This window comes from Pleuronectes platessa, chromosome 2 (genome assembly GCF_947347685.1).
Source record: "Pleuronectes platessa chromosome 2, fPlePla1.1, whole genome shotgun sequence".
NCBI classification, from domain to species: Eukaryota; Metazoa; Chordata; class Actinopteri; order Pleuronectiformes; family Pleuronectidae; genus Pleuronectes; species Pleuronectes platessa.
This window is the reverse complement of record NC_070627.1, coordinates 5,389,680-5,412,967: the sequence shown is the minus strand read 5'-3', so window position 1 is coordinate 5,412,967 and position 23,288 is coordinate 5,389,680. Positions and strand designations below refer to the sequence as shown.

The 23,288-nt window shown below is 42.5% G+C and overlaps 1 protein-coding gene across 5 annotated transcripts in view; it reads left to right on the top strand.

Moving 5' to 3' along the window:
- ephb2b (eph receptor B2b) overlaps positions 1-23,288 on the top strand; it is a 118,538-nt gene that overhangs the window by 31,228 nt on the left and 64,022 nt on the right. For 4 of the 5 annotated variants that reach the window (XM_053444845.1, XM_053444827.1, XM_053444836.1 and 1 more), the window contains exon 2: positions 14,151-14,230. In XM_053444845.1, the coding sequence (XP_053300820.1) occupies positions 14,151-14,230 (80 nt within the window). Of the gene's footprint in view, positions 1-5,219; positions 5,334-14,150; positions 14,231-23,288 lie in introns of those variants that run through there. The other variant, XM_053444854.1, reaches the window with a different exon arrangement.

The following is a 23,288-nucleotide window of genomic DNA, read 5'->3' as shown; positions in this document are numbered from 1 at the left end:
GACAGAAATCCACTCGATAATGTGTCGTCATTTCATAAAAATGTGTTTTTATGTGAAACTGTTATACAATAACTTTATTGGCTAAATAGATGAAATAAGCCGTTTTCAGATACAATTAGTTTCTTGTGACCAAGAGCAAAACAAGTTTGTCGGATGAAGTTTAATAAAATATCCTTGCTCTAGGAAAAGAATAGAGTCAGTGTTAGGATTTTTTGTTTTGTTTTGACCAGTTGAATGAGATTTTATTTTATTTTTATCACTACAGCCAAAAACAAAACCAGGCTTTCTGCTGCAATGCAACCCAGATGGGATTGTTTAGAGGAGAAATGCAAGTTTACTGTGGCGTAACGGAGCCTTGAATACCTGGATGGTGGGACCGCATCGTCTGTGACCATGCAGCTCAAAAGCTTTATCTCCTGCCTGATAACCAGCTCCTTTATGGCTCCCTCCTTGCTCCTCCAGGACAACGTTATCTTGACTTGGGGAGTCATGGAGTCATGCCTGGTCGTTAATGACATGCTGCCCGTATCACCGTAGCACGCTGCTGACCAGTTACCATGGACTCAAACAGCTGCTCCAGGACGTTGACAGGGTTTTTTAACTTCTTGACTTTGAGCAACGCCACGCAGGCAAATCACTCAAACAGACAAATACTCCTATCCCCTCCTCTCTCTCCTTGGCAGCATTTGTTCTGCTGCTATTACTCACCGCTCGCTCTGTTTTGGACATCTTACTCCTGTGGTCACCTGTCAGAGCGTGTGCTGAAATGAGCCTTTTGTCTTTTCCCTTCTGGAATGAAACCATAAAGTCACTCTCAGACACGAGTTTTGCCATCTCTTTCACGACTGCTTGCTCGAAAAGCAATCTGTCTTTGATCTGTGTCACGAGTAAACACTGTGATGGGAGTTAAACCCAAGGTCGCGCAGACGCTGAAAACGCTTATACGTTTTAGGCGCGCGGTAGATAAGGGAAACAAAGTGCTCTGTCAGGCTAAGTGGTCGTAATGGCTACAAAGCAAACAGGCCGTGAGCTTGCTGCTTCAGAGCAAAGAAGGACTTTGCATTCCACAGAGAACCACAAAGCGTCTCTGGACTTAACTTGAGCCAGACACTGTTTGTTTACCTTGCAGGTTGTAAGGCAAACATTTTTTTGAGTTTATGGGAGAAAGAAGTCTGGTCTTCACCTTTCTGTTTCCGACCTAATGCCACATGACGGATAGACCATAATCCAACTTGTTGTACCACCTACCGCACAGGACAGCAGCCTAAGAGGGGAAATACATGTTTTTGTCTTTAATTTACTGGGAGCTGGCCTAGCGCAGACATTTATTGTGTAGGATTATATTTTGCTTTCAAGACCTAAAGGCTAGAACCAAGAATCCTTCAGTTCTTATTCACTTTCCTCCCAATGTCCGATTCTGAGTCCACGTTAACCTTACATTTAGACAAGGTACTAAAGTTTGACACACTCACTGAAGCTCATTACCACTTGGACTGCTGCCGCTGAAAGGTAGACCATATAAGATGGACGACACATCTCCGCTTCCACCTGTTTTACAAAAATGAAGCTAAAATGTCCCAGATATGGACATTTAGAGGGTGGAGCCTGTAGCTATGGGGTTTGATTCCGACCTGGCCCTTTGCTGTGTGTCTTCCTCATTCTCGTGGAGTGGACCCCTGTTTCTCAGACCCAACAGGTCAATGTGCTCAACCAATCACAAGTAATTCTTGTCATTTAGTTATTAGAGCATCAAATAAAACATTTTAACCAAACGTACTAGAAAAGTGAAGATATCTGTATAAGACGCACTACTTAAAATGAAATAAACCCCCTCTTTTTAGTTTGGTCCATGTCCCAGCCACTAACATGGATGGTTCATGATCTATAGTGCAGCCAGCCACCACGGGTCGATCAACATGATTCTGCCTCAATTTTGGGGAGCTTTCATGTTGTCAATCTGTGCTCTAACACCAAACAAAGGAAACATTGATTTGTTTCTGATAAATTATATATATATAAAAGTCTCAGAGTGCCCAATCCCCAAAAAACCTCATAATAAGAGTCCGTTTGGAAAGATGTTAGAATTTTGTTAACCAAGCACTCAAGTTAATTATTATAATTTAAAACCATTCATAAAATGTAACATTGTGTTCTTTGCAGGCAGTAATTTAAGTTGTCACTTTTTTTAAATATTAACTGACCTCATTTTGTCCTCGGAGACTTTTCTTTAAAAACACACTTTGAACATTATGCTCTGGCCAGACCTGATATGAGTTGAAGGGTACAGCCTGTAACTCTGTGAGGACAGACGCAGGTCACGGCGATGAGTGCCAGGCAAAGCTCTCCCTTCTATCATTTCTCTCCACTCTCCACCCCATTTTCTTCTCCACTCTCTCAGTTGACCACCATGAAACCATTAGCTCCGTGTTTTTGCTCCACTGGTATCCAATATCTCCCAGTGAATGTTAGTTTGACGAACACAGGGTCCTTAAGGTGCCTTAATGGTTGGCCAACACAATTTCCATTGTGTTGTGCAGGCAGTGATTAAGAGGATGGTGATTACCGGGGCTTTAGGGGTGCCTGTACTGTAAGTGATATTTGGGTTACTCTGAGGCCTGTTGTTGCTGCATGTCTGTGTGATTGGATGCAGTAATGGTCCCAGCAGCTCAGCAGCCAGGCAGGCATATGGCTGAGAGTACTGCCTTCCACTGCCTCCCATTCTCTGCTTTATAGACCTCTAGGGGGTCGTGACCCCACCATAATTCTTCCAAACCCAGAGGGAGAGGAGCTTGCTCACAGGCCTGGAATCTACCAATGTGCATTACCTCCCATGTGATTCCTAGAACCACCATCACCTTGTTCTGCCACAGAATGTGTGGTCCCCATTAGGCGAGACATAGTGGGAACGGACAGTGGTAGTGATAGTTAAATAGTCATGGTTGTTTGGAGGTACACTCGACTCCTCCGCGGGTCAAAGAGCACTGGGGATGAGAGCTGAAAATGGAGAGCCTTGTTGATGTAATAAAAGGGCGTCATGGAGGTAAGAGAGGCAGGATAGAGGGAAGAATGGAGAGGAGAGGCAGGTTTGGGAGAGAAGAGAGGAGAGTTGAAGAGGAGTCCAGTGTCTTTGGCGTGGTGCTGACAGAGAATAAATCACAAATACTTTTTAGTATTCCTACATGGCTTCAGGCGTTGTAAAACACACGTAAAGATACCCATTAATACACATTATTATACCCCTACATCTAGCCTCCCTCCCTTCAGATAAGAGCACCGTATCATCTGTAACGACACAATTTTACTGCTAGTTGCTCAACCGCGTAGAGCATCTTCCCTTTTCTGTGCCCACCTCATTGCTTTTTAATGCGAATACATAATTTAGAGCCTCTTGTCTTTAGTATTACTCTGCCCCTAACATCGGGCGACGAAAGAAGTGAGAAAATATGTTGGCTAAGTACACTTCGCCATTGATTAACTAGCAGGTGGTCTGGAAGGTGGATGCCTGGATTTGTGTGAGTGAGAAGGAAGGGCGGGGGGGGCTGCCTTATCAGCCCAGACACAGAAACAACTCTGATCTGCTGACTTTCTTGGCAGACGCGCTGTAGCGACTGGCCAGAGATCAGCTCCCCTAGCTTGACCCTGTGATGCTCTCACACATCAATAACGCCGTTCAAATTCCTCTGCTTGACAAACAGGCAGGATGTGATGCACCTGAAAATAGACGAGCAAACTGCTCATTATAAAATAGACTATTCGGAAACTACGGTCAAATATAATTTAAATTATTTTGGGCTTGTCAGTTCCTCAACTTGGGAGTCCATTGGATTTCTGTCTCGATTCCAGCAAGTGTTTTTGAGGAGGCATTACCAATCGAATGCGTTGCCAGTTTAATTTAACAGAATGCATTCCCAGGTTGTTTTTCTTAGCCCACATGACAGTAATGAGGAAATCTTGGAAGAGATAAGGACAGTTACTGCCACTTAAAACTGCAGATGTGCTCTTTTATAGTAACATGTCAATTTTTGTTTTATCTCACTTACGATAAAGGCATATGATCGCAAATGCGAATTTTTTCTTACTCCTGAAAATGACAGAAACTGTGAGAATTTGTTTCCACATTTGCAGGCCTCACATTTATAATCAGTTGAGTATACATAGTGCTATTGTACAATACCCTAAACAAATTTGTACACTCTAACCATAAGCCACAAAACAACCCACATAGAAATAAGTCATCTTAAGCCAATAACTGCTTTCAATCTTCCTCCGTCTGTGGTGTTGACGGTAGAGGTGAACCAGGTACAACAATTTCTTCCACAAAATATTTTTATCACAGAGTTTATTCATCATTCATTCATTCCCAGGTCCACAACAAAAACACATATGGCGGGTTCCATATTCTATTATTCTCTGGACCAAAATAAAATCACTGTAAACAAAGTTGTATTTTTACTTCTAGGCAAACACTCTGGTGAGTAAGGCAGTGATTTATCAAAACTTTTTTAAGAACCAAGTAAATTTAGTTTGCGGAAAAACAAAGGTAATTTCCATGTCTTTTTTCCAAAAGCAAGTCTTTTTTTGAATGACTTTTATTAAATGTATTTTATCTCTCTGCAAAGCACTTTGAATTGCCTTGTTCCTGATTGGTGCTTGAAACACAAGCTGGCCTTGCCATTTTCGCACGGTTTAAAATATGCACTTTGTTATTGCCTGCAAATACAACAAAGTCATACCATCAACATGGTGATGAAACAAGTTTCTATTTGTATGGAGCATGGTCAACAAGCAGTTGGTCAGGGCGACCCGATAGCTGGGTGGTTAGGATGAATACCACATGCCATAAGCAGCAGGTTCCCAGTCTCACGTCCCTCTGTGACTGTCCAAAAAAGGCAAGACGCCCCAAATATTCTAAAGATTGAAAAAATTGGTTCATTAATTACGTTGCACATGTTAAATGAGCTATCAAACAGGACAGACAAGAAACCTGATGTTTTACTGAAGCAGATAGAAAGTTTTTGCATTTTTCTCTGACTATATAACAGAAGTTGTTTTACATTTTAATATGACTGGATTTTCTGAAAGCTGATTATTTTAGAGCAAAATGTTCTGCAAAGGTCCCTTGTTTGTACTTGTGATTGCTTGTAATCATAACTTAGCCTCTGACAAACACACACGGTTGTGCAACACGGAGCGCCAACTCATTTGTTTTGATTGCGTGAAACATTTACAGCTCCAGATGAGTCGCATTCATCACTGCACACAAGGATCTCTTTACTCTCTCCCCTATACTTGACCCAGAAACCAAACCCGAGGAAAAAAGGAACGCCGAGTGTGTAAGTCATTTTTGAGGCAGATTCGTTTGATATATGATGACATGCAAAACTAATTTGTCAAGCTCAAACAGCAGGCTTCAGTTGTCAGTTGCAGCAGCAGGGTGTTGGTAAATCTTGGAGCAGTGTTGATATGTCTCGAATAGAGCACCGACATTCAAGCTTTAATGGCTTTAACACAGCTAAATGTATAAGTCTGGGTCAAGTAGAGTAACAGAAAGTTCAGCTTTTAAGATAAGGGCTTAAATACTGCTACGTTTGTGAGTCAGCTCCACTAGGATGGGACATGAGCCTTGGAGGTACCCATTCATTTTGTTCTATGTAACTCATGGAAAAATTCAAGGCTGTCGATGGAAAAAAGTCTGGCATATTTCCGGGACTAATAACTTTGAGTGTATCAGTAACCTTGGCAGATGATTTTTGCTCTTCTACTACTTTTGGTATTTTAATTTTTGATGCAATACATTTTAGAGACATTGAATTGGTAATGGAAAGAAAACATTTCCCTGTGACTAACATGATAACCAAAGTGGAAAAAGCTGTCTTGTCATTTCCGTCTGTTGGATTTCCTCGGTCAAGCAGACAGCTGTGGGACGTTGGAGCTGGACGCTGTAAAACAATTTTTTTTTAGTGGAAAGTTTATTGTCTTTTTGAAGGAGCCCAACTGGTGCAGTTTACTGGACCACTGGTTCGCCTGGACCCATTGGGCTTCACAAATGTCTCTTTGAAGGCTGGCTGGTCACATTGCGTGTTTCAATAAAAATTGTTCTACATTCCCAATTCACCATTTAACAGACCTTTTGATTTAAAAGAAAAAAACATGGTAAATCTTGGCTATTTTGGGTTGTAACTATCTTCATTTGGATTTTTCTTGGAAAATATTGAAACCACAATGACAAACTTACTTGATGGGCTATATTTCCTTCCTGGCAAGAAGATAAAAAATACTGCATGTCAAGATCTACTGCCTAAAACAGTACACGATGCACAGCCCTGTTCTATCCATTTATTGTTTTAGGTCCTGTTGACATGAGCAGATGGGGATACTCTCTCTGGCTTATACACAGAGTGACATTTAGTTATTCAATGTCTACCTAGGACAGGTCAACAGTTCAACCCTAGCACCAAAGTTCCCGTGATAAGGACACAGAGCCTCTGCACAGGAATTTACTGCAGCGTTTTAAAGGCTCTTTCCGAGGATGAAAGGCTCTTTAAGAGGATATAGACGAGGTCATAAAATTGACTTTAATGACTCGCCTTGGCACATTGTGTAGGAGGATGCAGTTTGACTAAATATCAAATAGAGGGTGAATTTCTTATCAGCCAAACAAGGACAGGCCATCCCAGTAAAACGGGCTCCCATCCTGTCACACTAACACGCACACACACATACGAGTGCACACTGTTTACGTTTTCTTGTTAAACTACAGCTGAACTCTGAGGATGCTGAAATACCTATCACTCGCCACTCAGAAGAGCTCTCTCTTGCATCGTATCTCCGTCACACTTTTCAATCGGTGTGTCCCCCCCCCCCCCCCCACCTTTACCATGTAACCCACATTTTTGCCCGAGCTGCCAATCAAAAATGTTGGCATGGAGATTTCTGCTCCCCTGACTACAGCAGACATCATCTGATGTAGGACAAATTAGGAGGGGAAATTGGTCCCTTTGCTCCCACTCTTCCAGTTGAGTATATTTTAAGCTGGGGGGGAACGTCTTGTCTTTGGACTAATACAGGCCTATCGTGGTCATACTGTTCCTGCAGGGCCCCGAGCTCCATTATTACCAAACCTAATCAAAAAACAGGGAGAGGGAGAGAAAGAGACTACGGAAATGAAAACGACAGTAGAGGGAGAGCGAGACAATGAAATCCCTCACGTGAAGCCGCAGACCGCACATCCGTGAAATAAAGGATTCCTTCACGCTGCTACATGAGCTGTGTACAGTTTTTAATCTCCCACTTTTAACTAATGGCTCGTAGGCAAGGCGTGGGAGGGTCGGCGATGATTACTTCCATCAAGTCAATTAGTAGTGGTATCTGAAAAGCTGTCACAGTGATGAAAAGTGATTCGTCCGTCCCTGTCCAACTCGGCTGCAGGTATTTCCGCCGCACTCATAGAGGAACGTCACAGTGCTCATACAGCACTTAAAATGATTGGATGGATGGTTGAATGTCAATTGTATGGCCTCCTTTTTTTTTAATCATATGCTCGTTCACTTCAGCGGCTGCATATAAAAATGAGGGACCCACTTTTACAGAATTTTCCGCTGCTGAATTTAAAATGTAATGATTTGTTAAACAGGTCTCTATGGGTTGTGAGGGATTTGGGAAATATGGAAAGCGTACTTATAAATCCTCCGGCTCGTGTTATTTGCCAGGTTTCTTTCACACGGCTCGTGATTGACCAGGTGACTGTTCCCACTCTCAATTAATTGGTTAGATTGATGTCTCTCTGCCGTGAAATAAGGTGTCACTCAGAAAAAGAAGGTTTTAATAGTGAAAGTACTCTAATGATGCCCCCTACAGGTGTAGCTGATAGCAAAATCGCATCTTAATGCAGGGAAAGAAAAGCTATACTCATACAATGGGATTGTTGTAATTGGAGATTGCTGAATTGTTGAAATTTAATAGTTGTATTCTACAGAACTTTGACTTATCAATTTATAGATTTAGGAGATTTCATCGGGAAATACAACAAATGGACAAATGCTAGTCTACCAGGGGTCACATCTACGGGCAGTTCAAGTAGGATTTGTAATTTGCTGTGGGTAACCTTTATCTACTCGAGCACGCAACATACCTCTCCCTACCAGCTCATCTCCACTGGTCTCCACTTCACTCAACTGATTGTCGCTCAGCTCCCAAGCTCATTCCCCTTCCAACTGATTAATCACAGCTCGACCTTCTTTGGCTTTGTCCTGGAAACCGCCAATCCTTCCTTGCCCTCAGCCTGGAATGCTAACCCCCCCAAAACCCCAAGAGAATTTCCTGATTTGCTAAATCTGATCGCAAAGTTTACTTATTTCATTTGGTCAGCCACTGCAGTTGGTTTAGGTTCAGAAACAATAATTTGTTTAGTAGATCTTTAATCAATTTCCCCAGTAATTGTATTTTACCTAAAATTGTCCTATATGCAATTTTATTTCACTGCATTGAATCATTAGAAAAATAAAGTAAATCCCTGAAATACGTAAACACACTTCACAAAGTAAATAGATGACCTGACAGGTATTCAGTCATCCATCAGAAAACTTTTTGCTACTCTACATTTGTTTTTGGTGAAAGCCCCTTGGCCTTGCTGACGAGTGAAGTTGCACTGACTGATAACCCAGCACGGCTGTGTCGGGATTACTGTTGAACATCCTGCCCGAGGCCCCTGGGAACACCATGCTGCATCATTCTGTCATCAGCTGGTGCTCTGAGAGTCCTACGCTCCCTGTGTGTGGTACCGTATTTCAGACGTCACTGTCCTCTGCCAAAATCAACTTCCCGGCTTCCTCCCTCATCTTTCCCTGCCATGGATTACTCAGCGCCCCATGGCAGCACTCTGATGAGGTGGGGCTGAACTTTGAGCCCCACCTCATCGTTTTCCCCCGAAAACACCTTCATCATCAACCCAACTCCAAACATGCCTCTTCAACAATCACCTCCACATAAGATAAATCTTCCTGACAGAGCGATGTCTCATGAGTGACACACCAGGAAGGGCCCTGCATACCCAGGGCTGCGTGCCAGTCCGACTCTGAGCTGTGTTTCTGAGGTTTGGGCCTGTGCCACATGGTCCACAAAGCCCCTGTTTCATTGTAAAAGTGGGATTAAAATTTCATTTAACACACTGGGATATGCTGTTATGTGACAGTGCTGGGAGTTCTACTGTACCTAATGCGCCCAGCTTGTGCTGACAGATAAGTTGAGCTGAGTTTCTCCGGACCAGGGGCTCTGTCCACTCCTTAGCTCTAAATGAAACAGACTGTTATTCTTTCCAACAAGCCATACAGTAGCCCTGTCCATCATTAAAGCTATGAATCACATCTCTGCCGTTGCATGGGCTCCCTCAGGGGTATATCATTGCTTTGCCCCTTAATCTGGGCAGATTTCCGTGCTAGGTCCGCTGTATAGAGTTCTGTTTTTAGCACAATGAGCAGCTTGCTCATGTTACTCTGCAAAAGCAGTGCATACCACAATCTTCCCACATTCGCCATCTAATACTGTGGTTTCAGGTTTTTAGAGAAATACAAGTAAATGCAGCCCTTCAGCAGTGGTTATACAGAACTAAATAGCATGGCTTCTATGGTGAGGATGTTTAGTTGCTTTTTAACCCTGCTGGCTGGAATTATAAGAGCAACAGAAAGCACCATATGTGGTTTATATCGATGTTGAGAGATTTGTTCCGTGGAGAGGAGAGGCTGTAGTTCTGCAGGCGAGAAAAAGATAAAAAGAGGTCTTGCCTCCAAGCTGCTTCACGCTCTTTTGGAGGTCAATTGCTTCTTCAAAATAACCCTATTAAACTGTAGGCCCTAAATGTATATGCTACTTTGTTAGAAAATCACTATTTTTTCTTTCTTTTGATTCCTCTGCGTCAAAGTCATTTATATGCAGGGTTTTCTGTGGCGCTGATGCAATGCGTTGCAAAGCAATTTGTCAAATTGGGTTCTTCATGCTGAGAAAAACAGCGAGACAAGGAGACATATCTGGAGTCAGCCATGTAACAATATACTTACGCGCAGGCATGTATCAACATGTATGTACTTGTGTTAGAAAGACGAGAAATGTCAATTTGCTTGGAAAGCTGCACTTGGGTTTTTTCTCCGCCCGGGGGAAAAGGACTGAGAGTTGGAAGGTGTACTTTAGTTGAAGGATTACTCGTGGCAGCAGAGAGAACTTTCCATCCATCACTCAGACTGCAGGAATCTGTCTGTTCCCTGTAACTAATTGGCCATCCATCTGTCAACCCCCGGATTTCCTTGCCCTTTGGACAAAGCATGACTGGTCAGTCACCACCGTTAACCAGCCGCAAAGGTTGAGAAACATGCTGCAGGAAAAAAAAGACATAAAAATAACCTAGAGAAAACAGGGCCGGGTGTAGAGGAGGTAAATGGTTGAATACTCTTTACCCGGTGAGTGATGTGAAATCCAGCGTGCACCGCGTTTTAATATTATATAGTGGCTTTCATTTATTAATGCTGAACCACAATGGCTTGTAGATAACTTTGACTCTGAAGTCTTTGTGTTTGCATGTGTATATGTTTTCTTACTCGCTGTGCTTGTTTGAGCTGAAGCGTCTTTCCTGTGAACAGTTTGCTTCTGTTTCTCTCATTGAGAATTCTCTTGCTTTCTTTAGAATGCGGCATTGACCCCTCTTAGAGAAGAGGAGTGCTGTCGCTGTACTGCGTCCTCCCCCTTCTCTCCTCCTCTCCACTCCACTCCTCTCCCCCCCCGCCTGTCACTTCAGAAAGCCTCTCACTGGAGAGCTCTCTCTCAGATCAGCACTAAACTCTCTCCTTAGTCTCAGGAAGTGTTGGAAGAAGCACTCTCTGCCTAGCAGGCTTTTCTTAGCCTCCTAGGTCTCATTGCATATTCATAGCCCCCTCTACAGTCGAGGGTATCAGGTTTAAAAAAAGACAGAAGAAAGAAAAAACAAAAACACGTCCACGCTTACATTTTTTATGGTTATATTTTTTGTATCATCTGTTTTGTATGTGAAAGAAATATAAAGGTTTTCCAGTCGATGTGTAAAATCATTTCTCTGTCTTTGTTGTCAGTGAAGTGTTGCTGATGATTTTGGCTGCTACGGTTGAGGTCATTTTCCCATGAGCTCAGTTAAACTGTTCAAACACTTATGTATCCCTCTTCATTGCCACACAAATAATGCAAAAACACTAGGACTTGAAGTGGGGAAATCGAGAGGCTCCAATTTGTCACCAGATCTGAGAGCACGGGATGTGTCTCTCTCTCCCCCCCCCGACGTTACATTGTAATGGCGACAAAATCCGTTTTACTACAGTATAATTTGGTACAAGTATGATTTGGTACAGCATCGACTATTAGACTTTACACTGTTTGATTCATATAAAATAATTCTTCAACTGCCAAAGTTTTTTACAGTGTATTATTTTTCTCTATTAAACACTTAGAATAATGGCTCCTAAGAAGAAAGTAATCAGTTTGACACACCATGAAAGTTCACCTTCAGGTGATGTGGAACTTGTCCTAAATGATTTGGTTGAAACATGGATTACACCTGGTTTTCTACTTTGAATACCAATTTATACATAAACACCACCAGGTGTAATAAATCTGTTTTTGCTGTTTCTGCCCGGATGGAGATCTTGTGAGGTCCAAACCTTTAAATCATTATATTCACCAACCTATTAAAAGGTTTAAATACTACGTTCCTCCTCCTCCCTCTGTCTGAGTGTTCCTGAAGAATGTTTGCTTTTCCGTGATCTTTTTCTGGCGAGTATCGGCCCGTTGACAGTCCTCTTAGGGCTGCAAATCTTTTTTTTCCCCACATAGTGATGATGATGGTGACCAACCCATAAACAATGTAGAGGAGAGCAGTGGGACAGCTTGTCTTTTCACTCGAACCGTCTTTCTCCGGGGACGTCACTGCCTGTCCAACGAGCGGCAAGATTCATATGATCACCTCGTAAACAAGTGACCACAAGAAAAGGAAAGAAGGAAAAAAAGTGATTCCTGTGGTTGTATTCAGACGAGAATCTCTGCACCCTGTCCTCCTCCTGATTAATAGCCGACTGGTCTTGCCGAGCAGCCACGCTCTGCCACGGCTGGGGCTCAGACTGAGAACAAGGCAGGGGCTGACAGTGGTGAGCTATGTGCTGCTCTGCTACACGGGAGGTAATGAATCGGTGCGGCTGCCAGGACTGAAGTGTGGACAGCAGGAGGAAGAAAAGTGATCAGTCTTTTTTTTTGTGGGTGAGGGACTTCTTGTCCGGCGTGCAGGCCGGAGAGAGAGACAGAGCATGAAAGAGAGGGGAAGAAGAAGAAGGGAGGAGGAGAGAGACGAGGGAAAGAGTGAAGAGAGAATCAGTGAGTGGAAGTGGGTTGAGGCAGGAAAAATGTGTGTCTGCAGAGGATGGTGGAAGGAGTGGGGGAGTCACCGAGTCTGTGTTAACAGTCCTGGGGAAATTTGCTCCCTGTTTCACCACAACACTCCCGACGCCACCGCGCAGGGGGCTCATTATTCTCACTTTACTCCTCCACTAATTATCGTTATCATTATTGGAGATAATTACCATTTCAGTGCCTAACACCCATGTAGGCTACTCGGCTCTGAGTCACACACAAGGTTATCAATAGCTGCTCAATTGCAGTCTCATCTGCCTAATTATACGATTTGGGCTTTGTGATAACTGAATAGGAAGTGAAATCTAGCATTATGCCTTGTGTGCAGCAGAGACGCAGAAAGTCAGCAGAAGGGCCTGAAATAAACCGATGCGTGTGGTGCGTGTTAATTAAAAGCTGTGGCTTTGGCTGGAATATAAATCAGACGAAACAACTGGAAGTCTCTGAAATATCCTGCACGATGGTGCGAAGCTGCAGTGCGCAGCGAGCGTTAAATACAATCCACTGAGCTGTAACTTCAGATCCTCCATCTTTGATGTTCTCAATTCATTCATTACCTGTAGGAAGATCTTTATCTGATAACAGGGGCTCAGTTTTATATCTTCACTGGGATTTACTTTAAATTAACTCACAATATTAACGCTAATTCAATCGGCTCATAGCACAATATCAATGACGAGCCTCTGCAGCATGCAGTTGTTCACCAGACCTGTTTTACAGTCGCTCGCTGGGACTTAAATGCTAAGCTTAGTCGCCGTGTTTGTAGAGAGGGGGTTTCTAAATCCCTCTGTGGCATTTTGGGGTTGGCAGCTGACGCCTCCAACCTAATGAATGCTCTCTCCATCTGCTGCAGCTCAACGCTAGAGCACAAGACTGACACAGGCCTAATCAGCAGGGGAAATTCATTAGACCTGCCCCTCGGTTACGTAGACCAGAGGACGTCAGGGATGGAAAACAGAGGGCACGAGGGAACGGGCACAGAGAGTATGATTAAAAAAAAAAAAAAAAAAAAAAAAAAGAAGGAACGAAGGGGACATTGTGATTGGGTCAGTGAGCATATGACGGACAGGCGGGTCAGGCTGGTGGAGTCTGTGCTGGTGAGGATCTCATGACAGACAAGGGGCACCTTCTCTTTGACCCCAATTACCAGAGGTGTTCCTTACCACGGAGATTTGCTTTCCCAGCCTCTTGTTTACTCTTCAGAATTGTATGGATGATGGCAAAGTTCTCCCAGAATGTGTCTGAGCTGTTTTGAAACTACTGGGAGTCTCTGTATCTTAACACATGTAGTGTGTGGGTCTCTATAGCAGGGCCTATACAGCTAATGATGAGGAGCAACTTCTCACAATGAATCAGATTATTTTAAATAATAATGAATAGTTAATAATGTCATTATCCAGTGACCAGTTAATTGTCTTATTCACTATGAGGACAATGCAGATAATAACCTTTACATACATTCACTAATTAGACTTTAAATACCCTGTAAATATCCTATTGATAATATTCAGTTAGATGTTTGCCTTTCCTGTATTTCTGTGTTTTTAGGCTTTGATGAAGGCCGAACTTTTTGGGAACTTTTAATGGATTTTTTTTTACCAATATTTTATGTCATTGTTTTAGACAAATCTGCCTCTCAATGCATTTATAATACTCTTTTATACTATCATACCATTTCCTGCTTGTTGTTTTGAGATGATCTGACCTCCTCCTTTCTTTGATTCTCTCCACAGAGACACTCATGGACTCCACCACGGCCACAGCAGAGCTAGGCTGGACGGTCTACCCCGTGTCAGGGTCGAGCGACAACAGCGTAAGTCACATGCCCTTCGTCTTAATATGCTTTACTTGAAATAGTAAAGGTTTAATTAAATTATTATTTAAGCAATAACATAATTGAGTGTTATTTTTAGGGCATTTTCCTTGAGGCAAAGGTGTATGACCTTCTTCTAATATCTAAAATTGCCCTTTTCTGCTGGTAGCCGGTGTTTGGGCTTCTCACTCTAAGGTCAGAGATCAATTAATGAGCTCGCCTGCCTCTCAGAGAGAGTTAAATCATTCCCCCGAGGAAAAAACTCCTGCAACGTGATATTTGGTACCATATGTAGACGTTTGAAAAAGAAACCTTTAGACTCGTCCGTGTTTTTCTCCTATGTTTGAATTTTCACCACCCCCCCCCCCCCCCCCCCCCACACACTTTCTATTGAGTTATCCGTCCATAAATGATCCAGATTTTGTACATGATCTGAACTCACTGAATCATGACAAGCACTGTATGAATGAACAATCAGACTTTAACTTACATATGTGTACTCGTGTGCCAGACTAGAAGGGGCTGTGTTATATGGGCCCTGTTGGTGTTTGATGCACAGTATTTCCACATGGTTTGCCAAGGCATTGGTTTTCTCCCAGCCACATGCAAGCCAGGCCCACTTAAAGCCAGCCAAAAACAGAGTCTCAGTCTCCTGCACTTCTTTCCCCACCACAAGATTTAAACTTCTCAGACTGGGTCCAAGAGAGAGAAAAAATGTTGTAGACTTATTTGCTGGTGCATTTCTGAAAACCACTGCCGATTTTATTCAATTATTTATGCTTCTGTGGTTTGTATTAAAGATGGTTTGAATTATCATGCTGTGTCTTTTTGCACTATAAAATAAGCAAAATATGGCTTCATGGAGCGAGCTGGCCTTCAAGAGTTCCATGATACAACTTCAAAGTTCTTCAGCAGTAATTTAGTACAACTTCATCTCTCTCAACCTGAGGGCACGTTGTCTCCTCCCTGCTAATTCCGACAATCAATAGCAAGGCAGAAAGACGCCTGCTTTCTTTTCCCCTCGCCAGCTCTGGATCCAATCTTCTCAGAGCGTGCTTACGCACATGCATACCAGCTCCAAAGACAGTTTACTTCACATCTCGCTTTCATCTTTGCAAACTGGTAGATTCAGCAAAACATTCACTCAACCCATATTTCGTAATCAGGTTTAATACGAAGTGGAAACTTCAGACTTGAAGAAAAAGGTCACTGTTGCAAACTATTCAGTATTGTTCAGGCCAAAATTAATTTAGTGTCTGAACATCCAACTGAAGAACTCTACTATAAAGTAATCATCTGTGGTGCTGTAACTTGTGGCTTACTGTCTGCTTTTAGTGTAGTTTTGTTTTCAAAAGCTAATTCAATAATTGAAAAGACTATAGTGAGCATAAAATAAGTAATTAACAGTAGATTTTCAATTATATTTTTGAATTTTCAGCATCTTCAGCTCCTCTGGAAGGTTGTTCAAGGGACTCTGAGTGAAAATGGCTGAAAGCAGCATCCCCAAACTTTTTTGTTCCTTTTAGTGGAACAGCTCCGAGAGAATAACCAGAGGATCTGAGGGGCCTCATAAACCACAGGCATTTCTGATAAGTAGATAGGTCTAATTAGAGTCTCAACATAGAACTAAAGACCTCTAAATTCTTCAAGAATCACCTCTGGTCCAGTAACATGTGATGAAACCCCTGATTCTGTGGTGGCTTTGTCGTCCAAATCAAATATCTTCACATTTAGTCGTCCTGGAACACTTATCTATGTGTACACTTATTTTCTGCTTTAAACTTCAGACTTGAAAACTTTAACTGTTCTGTCATACGGGTCAAATTGAAGTAAAATTAGCATCCAAACAAACGACTAAAGCCGTCCGAACTCTTCAAGAATCATCTCTGGTGCAGAAACATGTGGTGCACTGCCTGATTTTGTGGTAGTGTTGTCGTCCAAATCAAATAACCTCACAGTTAGACTTCCTGAAGCACTTATCTGTGTGCTCTCATTCTCTGGTTTAAACTTCAGATAGTCCCCGTGCTCTCTTCCGGAAACCTCCACACGCAATTATGATATATCCCCCTCTCGGAGTGCAATGAAATGCGAACAACTCCCTAAGCCCCCGGGCTTTAGTCAGGTATAGGTTGGCCTTATCAGCGTGGGCACTGAAGTTTAATGATGATATGGCTGAGCTTGTCAAACTCACAGTCCACTGGAAAGTGAAGAGCGAGGGCGATGAAGATAGCTTGTCCCTTATGGCCCAGGGCAACAGGTGTGGAAACAGAGCTGGCTGTCCCGCTCCGTATAACAGCGAGAGGTGCTTTACAGAAGCTATTGTCTTACACACATATATGCATGGCTTCACGGGCTTAGTCGGTGGATCAGTAACATCCAGCAGAGCGCCGCACCAGCAGTTGGCTTTCACTACTCTATGCGGCTTCATGAAATATATCCTAACTTGACACGTGATACTTTGCCACACAAAGGGAAACGCAAACAAGTAACAGTGTGATATTAAGTCAGAAATGTTATCGCAGTTGGTGCGGTTCCACGCTTTTATTTTACGGGATATTTGAATAACTCCTGTCAAATTATTAGTATAAGAACTGTCTTGAGTTACAGCAATAAAATCAACTTCCTCCATGAGGTTTCTTAAAAGCGATTTTGAGGAAAACAAACACTTGAGCTTTATGTAAGCCAAATATTATAACCCTCTCTGTGCATGGCTTGGCAGTGCCTCCTTTTAATTATGTAAAGTGACAGCCAAACTTGTGTTGTCCCTGAGCCAGACAAGCATGACGTCTTCATTATTCATCGCAAAACCAAAAACATTCAGAACTAGTGCAATATTTACCAAACCAGACTTTATCCTGGAGCAATTTAGGAAGTTTGGTGTCCTCTAACTTATGTTCTGAGATTTTGTCAATACAACAGTCAGTCCACCCACACTGGTGCCGTCTGTATACTTGGAATATCATGTCGACATGTGTCTGAGAACTGGAACTTTGTGTAGACTTAACCCCAAGTACACACTTACACAGAATGTCATAACACGATTATGATATAACAATGGCAATGCATATAAATATCAGGCACAGCTTAACTGCAACTTTACATTTATTTATATATATTTATTGTCTGTGTATGTATAGACCATCAGAATACAATGAGCTCCTACTGATGCCTGTTGCTTCTCACTCAAACCCCATCAACTACTCTCTTTATGAGATCTTGACCCTCTGAGAATCTGCCGTGACATTGAGGTAATGTATAGCCGACGAGCGGAGCAGGGTTAAGTGGTCACTGTTTTCTTTTCTGGAGTGGAGCTGAGAGATGTGCGAACATCAGGTCAGATCTCCTGACCCGCCGGCCACCACTCTGCCGAAGTACTGACATTTAGAAATAGACGTCCGGCTGCGGGGAGCACACAGGGCGACTGTGGAAGGAAAACTGAGGTCTCCTGAATAGGCGGAGAACATAATGAGGTAGTGTGCGTGGCTTAGGTTATCATTATGGATGTGTCATAATATCCCTGTACCGGGATATGTCCAGTGTCACCCGGGGACACAGCAGGGAGAGGTTTGCAGGACGGCAAGGAGCAGCACATGTTGCAGAATGTTTGTAAAACTAATCATTTCCTTGTGAGTCATCAAAGATACTGCATATTGTATTAGAATTCCTCTGGAATAAGATTGAGACTGTTTACATTTAATTGTGGGCATGTGTGGCAGACCAACATGGCATATTCCTGTTTCCACATAGCCTTTCTTTTTCTTTATAAGCAATTTGTTAAAGTTATTTCACTGTACTGGAGCTGCTGGATCTTTAAAGTGACCACTAATTCGCTGTGATTCACAATTAAAGTCTGTGAAATTATGTTTTAAGAATAAAGCAGCAATAAGGGGGTAAAAGGTAGAATTGTTCCTCCAGCTTCACATGTTGTGCATTACGTAGTGGACAGTGGTAATTGGAGTTGACTGCACCAGACAGTTCTACTTAAGTGTGTGTGTGTATGTGTATGTGTGTGTGTATGTGTGTGTGTGTGTACGTTCTATGAAGCCAAGTCTCCTGCAAGATTTGGCTCCCATGGCCTCTCCCGTAGTAATTGAATGCAGAGAGTGGGTGTCATTTGTCCACTGTCCCTCTAGGGAAGCCACTCCTGCTCTGACAGATTTCCCACCACTGCAAATAGGGCGACTGTTCCCCGGGAGTTCTCCACTGGCTCCTTCTCTCTCCGTCTCTCTCCTGCTTTTGTGTGAATAATTTATTTACTTCTGTCAGTGATAGAGCAGTGATATGTAATGGGCCTGTGGACGGAGAAGCTAGTTCAGGTTAATTCAAACGCTGGAATGACAGGATGTGATAAATACGCTGCTCACGTTATGACAAAACACTGAATCCATTCAATATCGTGACAGTTCGTTCACACTGCGACGTGACTGATGTGACACTTTATTCTGACCAGCTGTAGCTTGTACAACAGGCTGTTTCCTAGTGTAGTTGCCTTTTGCAGGTACACACGGCTGCGTTGTCACTGTCCTTTAGTTCCTGACGGAGCAGAAATAAGCTACAAAATGTAAAAATTAACATCTTAAATTTCAATTGGCACTTGTGGTATGTGTAGTAATGGATCCATTCTTCCTTTAGACCTCCAAATAACATTTTAACAGTCCGTCAAACAGCGTTGAGTGTCTGCATTGACGATCAACGACTTTCCAGACAGATCTATGTATTTATCACAATCTTCTGACTTGCTGTTGACAACTAGTTCGTGAGGAGTGTAGCTGTGGTCATCTCCTTGCAGCCAACAAACTTGTTGACCGTGTGTGTGCTGGCAGGTTTTCCTCCGTAGCATAGATGTACAGGAAATTGAGAAATCTGACAACCTGATTGTGTTGCTTTCGGTATGAATTCATAAGAGTAGAGTTTATAGTCCCAGTAGAGCAATATATGGAGCGACACATCAACAACCATGAGTCCCCCTGCAGGCTGTTGGCTGCTGATGCTTGATTCTTCCTCTGTTTTTCATTTAGGATTAACATTTGGAAGTTATCTTTTGTGGCTGTTGTTAATCCCTTCGAGGCTGTGGCCGTGATTAAGGTCTTTATACAAACACCTGACGTGTTTTGCCTTGAGTGCTACACTGAACCCTTCAACGCTCGGTCACTGCAAACCAGTTTTGTTTAAAACGTCGGAGGCAAATATAAATCCGCAGCAGTGTGCAGCAGCTTCTGCATTAGGTGTGTTTGCAGAAGGGTTTGGTAATTAGCTGCTACAAAGAGGTCTGAAGAGTTACGAGACCCTGGACTAATGTTATCGTTTGGGTTGTTGAGCGAAGCAGAAAGCTCTCTGCGTTGAATCGTCTCAGCTGTAGTGGGAACTCCAGTCTATAATTCAGCCTTGACGGGTCTTTCCGCTTGGCTTTACAGATAAAGCAGCGACCTACTGTCATGGTGACGTATGGATTGCAGGTCAGCTGAACTTTTCTCTCTCTCCTCTCACTCTTCGAGTGGCAGAGATATTGATTCTCAGCCTCTTTCTCGCCGAACGTCACTGAACTGTAACGGCTCATATCAATCCATAGAAGCAGCTGACACATAGTAGCCCTGCCACAGCCTAACCACCACTGTCTGCTGTATATTTACCCCTCACACAGGTTTTATGTGCACGGCGTCTGTCTCTCAATATTGCTGCTAGCATTGTGAAATGTTACAGCCTCTACAGGTTATCAGTTCATCAACCCAAACCTGTTTTGAGAAAGAAGTTTTCTGAACAAAATAAAGATGGTGTGAACACTTTCGAAACAGTTGATGGACAGAGCTGGAGAATAAAACATACCTCTGCAGACAGCCGACAGTCTCTCTAAATCAATTTGCACCAACTGTACACATTCCTACGCATAATTTCCTAAATGTGTCGGATTCTTTCCATCAAGATCCATGAATAATTGCCTGAGAAAACTGAAATGATAGATCAAGAGAAGAACAGTTAGGAAGTGAAACAGATACTTGAATCACCTTAAAATTTTTTATTGTTTTACTGTTTGTCAAGAGTCTGCTCATGAATGAAGAGTTAAAAACTTCAACCTTTTGTTTGGGAGCAACAATTGAGTCTTTTGTCTAAATAAAAGTAATAAAACGTAAGAATATGACTCATAAATCGTGATAAATATCAATATTCACTGAAATGTTTTGTATTGATATGATTTGTCCATAATGCCCAGCTCCAGTGCAGGAAGAGGCTTTGTGCATGTCACTGTTACATGCTTTATTTGAACAGCAAGTGCATATGCAGCATTTTGTTCTTTAATATAAATTATGTCATAAATGCCAGTAGTGAAAAAAACGTTATAATGAATTTCAAACAACACACATTTAAAACATAATGTCAACAGAATGGTTTCGGGGTCTGTTGACAGCTCAGTGAAAATTACTTCATATACCCAGAGCTTCAAATATCACACGGGAGGATTCCTGGCGTTTGTTTTAGTCTGTTTGGAGTCATGGACGGGTAACACCCAGCAGGTTCAACCAAACACTGAAACTTGTTTACAGACACTGTTCGTCCCGGAATTATTAGAGCCAGACGAGAGCAATTAAAACATAAAACATTGTGCTTTTGTTTGGAGCCAGTCGTGCGTTCTGTTTCACACCAATGCTTTTTCATCACTCTGGGTGTTTTCTTTGTGTGAGGGCTTTCTTAGAGGAGGGAAGAATGTACCAGTGTACAATAAAAAACCATCAAATCCTGCTTCTTGTTTACCTTGAAGTTAATAGCATTGCATTTAATAACATTGATAAATGCCCAGAATATATAAAAAAACCTAATGAGGTCTCAAAGATGTTTTATGCCTTTGGTTGTTAAGGAAATATGTTTCATCCTTATAGTCTTAAGCAGCTTTTTATTATATAATAAGTAACTGTTCAGTGCAGTTAGCCCTGCGGCCGTTGACTTGCACACTCAGGGAAACCAGAAAAACAACATTTGGCCAAACGTAACAGGATCTAGGCAGAATAAGCTGGAGTTTTTGTTTCCATCGTCATATGAGGGCAGCTCATCCCCTCTAACTAATCCATCCTGACATCCAGCACCAGTGTTACCTCCACCTTCTGTACTTAAAACACATGACCACCCTTTTACAGCACTCTCGGTAGAGATCCGGGGGGAAAAGCTGTGAAAATGAAGACGTTTCTTCTAATTTCACACTCGGCGCTTGATCGTTAGGCTCTTATTATGCCTCATTTGCTTCCCTCCACTGGCTGTGATGAAAGAGGGCCAAAGAGGCCATGACAGGACAAAAAGGGGCCCTCCATCAAAACACATTTTGTTTGGGGTCTTTTCTAGCCTGGCTTAACCCTTCCCCCCACATCACTATCCCCTGCAGTATCCCCTGTCCACGTCGCTCATTAGCAGCAACCCCCACCTGTTTCCACATGAATTTTATTAAACTGTGTTTGTCCAATCCTCTGCTCTCTGCGGCCTGTCCACTCTTGTTTAATTGGCCCACAGTCTCCCCACTGCCAATCAACAAGTGGTAAGGTCAATGGCTGCTCATGACCTGGGACGATGATGTCTGTCAGCACGGGCCAACAGACAGATGTATCCTTAACCCGCCGACAACCGGTAGCTTGTATAACAACACAACCACAATTGCTTTGTTTGAAGTTAGTACAGAGAAAAACTGACCACACTGAACCACATTTGTGTATCATGAATGTGTACTTGATTTTACTCATTACTCAAGTTTGGGAAAGGGATGTCATATTTTTGGCCGCACATCATTCCTCTATCTGATTGGCTCGTGTTGATGGTTTGGGTCGAGCTAAGCCTCACACTCGCTGTGTCTTTTAATTAGGACACGAGAATTAAGCACCAAAGCTCTTCTAATTAGTCGGAGGATGTTTGATAAAATGCTGCTTTTACAACAAGAGGGGTGACTTTCTTCTCCCAACCCCGTCAAGAATCTGTCAAAATCCTCACTGAGAGGGCTCTAATTTGAGAAATTATATCAGCTGTGAAGTGAAGAGTGAAGGGGGGGAGGCATGGTTCGGGCCGAGCAGAGGCAGTAGAGGGTGCAGCTGATGCAAAGTGGCTCCTGGGGTTTGAGAACAGGTTTTTTTCTTTCTTTCTTGGCTGAGATGCTGAGGTCAAGGTCAGGACCTGCTCAGTAGTTAGGGTGCATGGTGTTTAAAGCGTGTTTGATCCTTGGCCAATGGGAAGGAAACCACAGAGGTTGCATCTGGAGCCTGTACAGTCAGAGCCAGGACTTGAGTGGCTGTGCAGTGTGTGAGCTTTGAAGTAGAGCAGCGTACCCGGAAAACCTGCGGTGAAATTTACCCCTTGATTATTCTTTCTATGATTACCTGTGTAATATGATTATGGCAGTTTAGTGTGACTTTGATTATGGAAATTGAATGTCATGTTTCCTCGTTGCTTCGCTGTAGTGACAGAACCTTTCACTACAATGTCAATAACCTATTAAGGTATGTGCTATGAATGTGTCCTATTAAGATACAGTACAATAAAAAAATAGGACACGCCGTCATATAAACCAGAGCCTCTCTGCACTGCTCAAGTGACTTAACGTCACGTCTCCAGTTTCTTTCTAAGCATTACAGCATGTGAATGATTATTTCAATGCAGGACAGGAAAGGAGAGAGAACTTCAAAGCTCTCTGCCTCTAACAAGTAGAGCTTACATATTTAACACTTTACAAAATTCAAATAGTTTCTGCTGCCCGTACTCCCTTTGAGTTTTTAGAATACTTAAATAGAAATTGTAAAATCATTATTTGCACTTTCACATTTTGATGAGATCAAACGAAAGTAAATTGATCTGAAGAATATATATATATATAGTTGTTAGTGACTTTATTACCTCTGCCAAGGAAGCACGTTTTTGTCTGTCTTTGCTTGTTATCTGGTTAACGCACAAACTGATCAAGATGGACAGATTCCTCAGAGAATAATTAATGGTTGACAAAAAATCTGGCATGTTTGGTTGACTGACATATCTCCGTTTGTGCCATTTAGTGAATTTCTAGTCATTTTAAATGTGTTTTTATGAGGTCAGT